Source organism: Gallinula chloropus, assembly GCF_964237585.1.
Source record: "Gallinula chloropus genome assembly, chromosome: 5".
In the NCBI taxonomy this organism is placed as follows: Eukaryota; Metazoa; Chordata; class Aves; order Gruiformes; family Rallidae; genus Gallinula; species Gallinula chloropus.
The window spans coordinates 4,832,947-4,841,714 of NC_140090.1; the positions used below are offsets into that span (position 1 = coordinate 4,832,947).

Sequence of the window (8,768 nt, forward strand, 5' to 3'; positions counted from 1 at the left end):
CCTCACCAGCTCAGGGTGCCCAAAACCCCATCCAACCCAGCCTTGAACCCTGCCAGGGATCCAGGGGCAGCCCCAACTTCTCTGGACACTGTGTGCCAGAGCCTTACCCCCCTCACAGGGAAGGATTTCTACTGAATATCAAACCTAGATCTACTCCTATTCAGCTTAAAGCCATTCCCTCCTTGTCCTATCACTACATGCCCTTTGTAACAAGTTCCTCTCCATCTTCAAATAACCATATTTTAATGAAGCAAATGATGACCTGATCACTCTCTCCTGAAAGGAGGGTGTGGAGAGGTGGGGGGTTGATCTCTTCTCTCAGGTAACAAGTGATAGGATGAGAGGAAATGGTTTCAACTTGCACCAGGGGAGATTTAGGTTAGATGTCAGGGAGAAACTCTTTACTGAAAAGGTGGTCAAGTACTGGAACAGGCTGCCCAGGGAGGTGGTGGAATCACCATCTCTGGAGGTATTTAAAAGGCATGCAGATGTTGTGCTTGAGGACATGGTCTAGAGGTGGGCTAGGCAGGGTTAGGCTGTGTTTGGACTTGATGATCTTGAAAGTCCCTTCCAACCCCAGTGACTCTACACATGGGAAGGTGTCAAGATTTTGGAGGTCAGAATCTCTTCCAGCTAGCATCCCCCCCACATTTTAAAAGAGGAATCAAGGGAAAAAAAAAAAAAATGAAAAAAAAGAGGGATCCCAGCAGCCTGACTTCCACGCTCCTGCTCCGCAGCATCACCGGCTGCCTCACCTGTAATCTCTAGTGCTGCTCTGCCCCCTTGTGCTGCTGCCGCCGCAGAGCAGCCGCCGCGCAGCACCGGGACCGCAACCCCCCACTGTCACTCCTCGCTTTTCTGGCAAGTTCAAGGTCAGTGCCTAGCTATTTTCAGCTCGTCTCTTCTTGATCCGTGCAGAGAAATGACAAGGTAACGTGATTTGGGGGTCAGCTGTATTACAGGAACCGTTACATAAACGGAGAAAGTGGAAATCAATCCTAGCTGACAGTGTCTTCAGGATAATCAGCGCTCACTCCATGCCGCTGTCAGCTCTCCTGCATCAAACACCATGTTACTTCTGTCAGATCTCCTTAACAAAACCATATTCTCTGTTTTGGCAAAGTAAATAAATATTTCACTCGGGCTCGCATTTAATTCATTGTTCAGAGAACTTTAGCACTTCAGACTCGCAAAGAGTCCCTTGTTTATACAGGGAAAGACGTCTTCGGCTGTCATGTCCATTACTGCCTGCAAAGGGCGTTGGCAAAGATACAGTTGAGCCTTACGAAACACCCCGTTCTTCATATTTTGTGCTGGGTTTCTTCATGTGGACGATTGTCCTCCAATTCTCCGCTATCCAGCGGACCTCAGCGGACCTTCAGTGCCTACCCTAACCCAGGGTCATCCTCACCCTGGTTGTTTTCTCAGGGCTTTTCTTTTAACGTTTTAGGACACCTTCCTCAATTTGTTTGATTATTATTACTTTCTCTGAACCCTTCCCTCCCCTAACTAGACATCTTCCCTAACGCAGAATTATGAACATATCATTTCACAAGATGTGCCGCGTTAAGCCGCCTCTCGATGACAGCACATGGTATGTCAGTTTAGGGAAAGAACAGCGATTCTATCCCACCCACCTTGTGCTCCCATGAAACTGCCAAGCCCGCGGTACTCCACTGAAGAACAATTTACCATAATATTAGTTGTCAGTAAATTCAAAGACGGAACTCCTAAAGCTATAAAATGGATTAGAAGCAATTTAAAAAAGAATTAACAAACTAGAGTAAGAGTATACTGTCAACAAACAAATGCTTCATCATAGCACTGTAATTTGGAATTTTAATTACCCCTCTGCTTCTGTAACAAAACAATGTCTGAACTGGCAGCCATTTGAATCTCTCACAGGTCATTGAGCATTCTAGTTAATTACTCTATGAATAGCCTGTTTTTCTCCCCTCTGGAAACACGTTTCTAATGGCAGTCAAGGTCTGACAAATGTGTCATCTACATAATTAGCTAGGAAGCAACACAAAACATTAAACATGCTTTGTGCCGACAACTATCAAAACATTTCATTTGTTGTCAATTATTCATTACTTTGTAGGTTCTGAAGGGGTTGTTATTATGGAAATAAGTCCAGATGCTAACAAGGTTAGAGTTTTTTATTCAAATTAGTAATCAGAGGGACTAACTTTAAAAAATGTATCCCGTGTACGTTTATGGCAGCGTTCAATCAGTACTAAATTATAAACGAATTTAGTTAAGTTCAAGTTAAAATAGCCATGGCAGAGCACATACGCTAATTTGTGGAGTTGTGTCTCCCTTTGAAGTTTTAGGATCTAAGCTGAAGTAGCAAACTTTCAGAACCTTTGGCAAGACTAATTTGTGCTTGGTAAATAGAGTAAAGATTTTCACAGCATGAGATAATGTAAGATTGGGGGGAGGAAGAAAAAAAAAAAAAAAGAAAAAGAAAAAAAAACCTGGAGGTTTTTGAACCTTTTTTCTACCCTTCTGTCACACTGAGTAAAAGTCAAAATCAGCAATTCCGACTCGCATAATATCTCGTCTGAACTTCAGTTTGGTTTAACAAGGAAGCCAAACCAGCTACATTCACCACTCCTTTAATAGAGCTGAAATGAATTTATCCTTGCTTTTAAGAAGAAATAGGTGCTGGTTATTTCTTTTTTTTTTTTCTATGATCTCATTATGATGCTGCCTATCAAGCTACGCAGCTGAAATGCTACGGTGGAAATGTTTGGAGGAGAAATAAACGGGGAGTTGAACAATAAAATTAACTTCTTCCTTTTTAGCCAAGTTTATTTCACTTGAAGTGCTCTGATACAAAGACACGATAAAGAATACCTTCTCACAGGGTGTGCATAAGAAAGTAAAGGGCAAAAAATATCCAGTAAAACAAAAGGTTCATTCTGAGCCTGAAAAAAAATGCCTGCACACTGAATGCTGGTGTTGAAAAAGGGTTGGGAGGCAACTTGAATTTGTCCATTGGAAAGATTGCTTGTGGAAGGTAAACTGACCCCTAAAATATTCAAATGCATTCGTACTCTACTCGCAGCCTCTAAGTCAAATGAGTTTATGGTATGTAGGACATACATGAGCGTGTAGGGATGCATCTGGGAGCGGTGCCCGGCGCAGGCTGAGGGCCTCTGCCCTGGAGCAGGAGCAGCTCCTCAGGTGGGAACCACAGGGCATGCAGATGAAATGGCTGAAAAAACCTGGAGTCAAGGGCTGAATGAGTCAGTGTGCAAGCACGACACACACACATGAGAGCAGATCAAGGGTCTGAAAGCACAAAAACAGTGTGGATACAGTACAGGGACATATGACACGCTTCGTGTCTCATTCTCCTGCCCTAGAAAGGAGACTGACTAATGCTACTCAACAGATATATAGATATACGTATATTTGGGTTAATATTCATGTTCAAGAAGTAAAACTGGACTGTTTGTACAGACTCACTGCTTTCATACCTACCCCTGAAATATTTGGAGTGAACAAGGTGTGAGCTCACATTTATTAACAATTAACACACTTGTCATGAGAAGCTCATATATTTTTCTACATCTGCCCCAGTGCTGCTCCATGATTTGCATAACACCTTGAAGGGAACACAGCTACTTCCTTACAGCAATAAAAGTAGATGCATCTATAATGGACTAGTGTATGATGACAAAATTGGCAGCGAATAAAACCTGGGCAATCACTATTAGAACACAAGAAAGAGAATGGTTTTTTCTCCTTCCACCTCAAACATACACAACTATGACAGGAGAAGGTTTTCTGCTTTTAGAAATGTTTTGTCAAGATTGGGTTTTTTTTTTTCCTCCAGGGGAAAAAAAAAAGTAAACTGCAAAAGAGAAAAAAAAAGAAAGAAAAAAAAAGGAAAAAATAAAAAAGATTCCTCAAAAACTTTCTCTAAATAAAACATACTATAAAAGAAGCTCTGATGATCTCTCAGAGATTGAAATAATCCACTTTCAGCTAAAACTACCCATAGCAATGAAACTGAAAATACTCTAAAAGAGGGCTGGAGTCTGTCTTGTAATTAACATTAAACAGATAACATATTTATGAGGAAGTCAAAATATTTTGGAAGCCGATAATCCTGTAAGCCTTAACATGGTATAAAAACAACAAATAAATGCAAAGTGTTACTGTTACACATGCCTGCCTGATCAATGGTTTTCACATATTGATCTATAAATGGAGTTGACAGTCTGTGTTGGCTGCACATTTTCCAAGCAGCTCTATTTTTGTACAAAACCAATACGGGCAATTACCTTTGTTTGAGATGCCAAGTCTTATCAATTCAATGTGATTTAGTGTCATTTTAATTAAATATCAGGATCTACTTCAGGACAATCTATACAAACAAAGCCTCAAACTTGACTATAAGCTTGATTTGAAGTAAACATGTACAAGCCCTGCAATTTCAAAATATGGCTCAAAAACTCTGCTAAACAGAAGGCTTATATTTTTAGCAATTTTATTTCTGCCTTTTTGGCTAGCCATAACTTTGGCAAGTGTTCTATGATCACAGGAGTAAGAAACAAAAGAAGATTGCTTCCCGTTTCCCTGATAATGTATTAGACAGATAAATAAACCTACCAGTTTGTTTAACCTAATCAGAAAAAAGCTCTAATACATTAACATTTTTGAATGCCTAAATAGGTTCTAATTCTTAATATAGACACCAATAAAACCAGACATTTCATTGTTTGAAGTTGTTCTGAATGAAGCAAAATGCACTTCCCTGGGGTTTAACAGATGAAAATAGCAAATATTCATTTACATTGCAAGTTCAGATGCTAACATTAAGCACAGAAAGAGCCCTTGCTTACCACAGTCTGTGTCCAGCTTCGTGATTTGTGCTCTTTAAACTCTACATTAATATCAATTTCAAGCTTTGTGCAAAGTTCAAGCATTTCCATCGTAAATAAATAACATCACCCCCACCCAAGAATCTACATTTAGCTTTTGCATCAGTTAGCTTATGCCTTCCACATTTGCATCTTTACTACTATAAAATGCACAAGTGCATATGGCCGTTGTATGATGTATATCCTTCTTTGTCACACTACTAAAAATAATCTGTCCACCTTCAAAAGTATAGCCCCAGGTGTGCTTATAAGCATCCCAGCAAATGCTTGAGAATACAGAAAATCCCTTAGAGAAAATTATGTATTTTCTTCTCTATAAATCACCAGTGTTCCTTTTACTTTTGTTGCCTGGGTCTTGCCCTTTATGTTCCTGAACGTTTGGGATTTTTATCCAAATATCTTTTAGAAATATATATATATAAATATTTCTATTGATTGTTCAAAATGTGCCAAATGCCAATTGCCTTAATCCACTGAAGTCACTGGGTTTTGCATAAGTTAGGTAAAGAGGATTTGTCCCATTTATTAATAGAACACAGTGGATAGTGCACATGTGTATGCATATGGGTGGCAGAAAAGTAATATGGAGTCACCTTATTCAGCTATTCCTGGGTTTTAGAAAGGAAAATATTTCCAATGAGAGGATAAAAATATTTGCTCAATGTAAAATAGAAAATAAGCATAATCATCAGATACCTTATAGATTATATTTATCAACAACACAGAGGCAGATGGCTGAAAATAGAAAATTTCTAAATAGCAAGATGAGGATGAATCCTTTTTATCTTCTAGCACAAAATAATTAATTTTGCTTAACATACTGGTAATGTGCATCTTTTAGCAGGGATCCCTGTGCCTTTAAGTGCAAAAGTGAAGAGACTGTATAAGTGCAGTGGAATAGTGTGTCATAAATTTGATAAGATTACTAAATATACATATATATATTACATACATATATATACACATGCCCATGCATGTGTGTGTCAGTCACACCCTGCTTTTTCAAGACACTTGGACTTCTCCATCACTTTCCCCCCTAAATCCTTCGCAGGTCACATGCACAGATTCAGATATATCAGCATGAGGTTGACACATGCAATTGATATTTCACTGCTCTTTTAACTTGAATTTCCCCGTGTTTGAAAACGTTTGGATCCTTAGGAATCCTGCTTTCAGTTTGGGCTTCAGCAAACAACTTTAAGAGGCTTATTTAAGTAAATACGCCAAAACACTTTCAGTCTGTCAATATCTAGGCAGAAAATTCTGCATGGCAAAAAAAAAAAAGAGATGAAAAGAATTGAAATAGAAAGGAAATTAGTAGCATGGCAAGCTTTCAATCTATTATGTCGGAGCCAAGTTTGCTTGGTGAAATGACATATACTCAGTAAAATTCCGCTTTTATATAATTAGATACTAAACAAATGTAACACAAAGCAACTTTTCAGCTCCCAGCCAATGAAAATATATTGTACCTGCTATGGTTATTGGAATGCAGCAGTGAATATTTATGTCTAATTTAACTTTTTAGAGCCCTTGCTCTGTAACGGTCCAGCATACTATCCCCAAAACTAAAGTTATGTAACAAGGTAATATCAACAATGAGAAACTGCATGATAAAATCCTGCCCAAAAGTGAAAAATGCTAATTTTGTCTCATTTAGCAGCTGGATACAGAAATGCTCATTAGTTTTAAGAGGGTTAATCCTTTTAACTTTTGCATATTGATATGCCAATTATGCCTAATTGTACAAGAGGCATCAGTCAAGGTAATAGTGCATAAACACATGAAAGTTATTAAGTACATCCCAACATGTAATAAAGTAGGTGTTAATTGGTAGCTGAGTTCTGCAGGCTATTGAGGTGGATAATTCATTGAGAGATGGATCACTTGTAATTTCTCTACATAATTCCTTTTGCAGTCTCATGCTGTGATGTTTTCATGCTTGTCAAAAACAACTGCAGCCTAGTGCCTTTTGTTAAACACAGCCAATAAAATATGTTAGGCATCATTAAATATACTTAACTTTTAAACTTTTTCAAAGGTACAGTTCTTCCTGATAATACATTATAGTATTCCCAGTAAATTACTATAAGCATCGTTTCAGGTTTGCAATGGAGAAACGTTTCATGTCAGATAAAAAGGAAGAAACATGTACACCGTGTCTGAGGCAAACAATATTGTTTAAATGGGAGGTAAATGAGTGTCCTATCAGTTGCTAGGATCTAAATAGATTTATTTCTCTCCAGAAATACAAGGTGAAATGAGCTAAGATATACCAGAGAAATTAATAATTAAAATAAAGTATTTCTAAACAAGTTTGACTTTTGAGTTTGAACTTTGAATAAAAAAGGGAAGAAAATACGACTGTTATTGTAGGCTTCCTCCATTTAATAACTTTGTTAGAAAGCTGAATATTTCATAGGAATCCATTACATCAACAAAACAAAAAAATTAATGGCTGGCACGGCTGTGAGAAGTGACTGAGACCTGGGACTCTGTCCCTAGCTAACAGAGTTTTCTCCCTCATTTGCATTCTCGGAGAACAAAATGGATCTGGAGTCCAAAAAGTGGCTAACATTGCATAAATAATTTTGTAACATCATATGGCCTCAGCTGCAAGTTGCCACCATTACGGAAGAAAATTAACCAGGGGAGACTCATACCAATCAGTTTGTTTAGTAGCTCAGAAGGAGTACAGGGGCAGGGATGCAACTGGCAACAGAGTTCATCACTAACTATTTAATTTAAAAAAAAAATGGTAATGGGTAAAAAATGACACAACTCTTTCAACACTGTCAACTATTAAAATAATGAGAACTTCAGGGTCTGATTTTTATAATTCCTTCATTCTTACAGCAAGACTTACTTTTGTTACTTACAAAGTTGGCCTTTGTTTTCTGACTTGTCATTTCCATTTCTTTACTCTTCTCTGGTTTTAGCATTTCCCTTATGAGAAATTGCAGCGTATATCTGATACTGGAAGAACTATTCTCTACAGCATCCCTGTTTAAGGACTGTAACACTTGACAGTTGAACTGTCAAGTGAGTGGTAGATGTTATGATTCTGGCCACCAAGGCCAAATTTTCCCTTTCAGTGAAGGAAAACTGTTATTCCAATGCCTAGCCATAGTCCCAAAAACATATTAGTACCGTTAAATCCCTCCTTGAAAAGGATGAGCATGAAACCAGTATCTTATAACCACACTTAAGATAATTTTGTAGGTTTTAAAAAATTGGAAGACTTGGAAAAAAATAGTGGTATTTTACTTACAGGCTCAGCGACTTTCACATTCTCGGACAGAATCATAGATTTGCTTTGGCTCAGTCTATCATGGTGACTGCTGGCATTTTTGATCCTCATTTGAACAGCCCCCGTACTGTGGTGGGAAGGATTTGGCTTTTCAGAGGCCGTATCAGAAGTTGTAGACCTTTCCATGGTTACTGGGTTGACCTGAAGAACATAAGAGCATTAATCTGGGGACCCTTCACACAAAAATGTATCGATGCCAGTTATGAGCTACCGTAATCAGGAGAAGAAGCTGAGTTTTGCTGGCAAGATCTTGATCATCTTTGAACACCAGGATAACTATCAGCTGTGTCAGCCTGTAGTTTTATTACTGTCCTTATCACTCACTCATCCAAACTGCCTTGGAAGAGTTAGTTTATGTAAAAGATTATCCTTATCTCAAAAGCCATTCTCCTCTATGGTGTAATCTCCCTGCAAGCCTCTGTCAGGTCCAGCTGGCAGCCACTACACTTTGTCTTTGGCCCTGCTCACACTACACATTTTAAATCTTGCAAAGGAAAACAACATGCTGTGAAGCCAATTAACATATCTTACCTCCACAGTTCAATACAAGCATGTTACAA

At 38.5% G+C, this 8,768-nt stretch overlaps 1 protein-coding gene across 1 annotated transcript in view; it reads right to left on the bottom strand.

The window, feature by feature from the left end:
• Positions 1 to 8,349, bottom strand: part of ARHGAP15 (Rho GTPase activating protein 15) — a gene marked incomplete at its 3' end in the record, with an annotated part of 314,335 nt that extends 305,986 nt beyond the window's left edge. Inside the window, exon 1 of the mRNA XM_084264739.1 lies at positions 8,170 to 8,349. Within this exon, the coding sequence (XP_084120865.1) occupies positions 8,170 to 8,334 (165 nt within the window). The 5' untranslated portion in view covers positions 8,335 to 8,349. The remainder of the gene's footprint in view (positions 1 to 8,169) is intronic.
• Between the last annotated feature and the right edge of the window lie 419 nt (positions 8,350 to 8,768).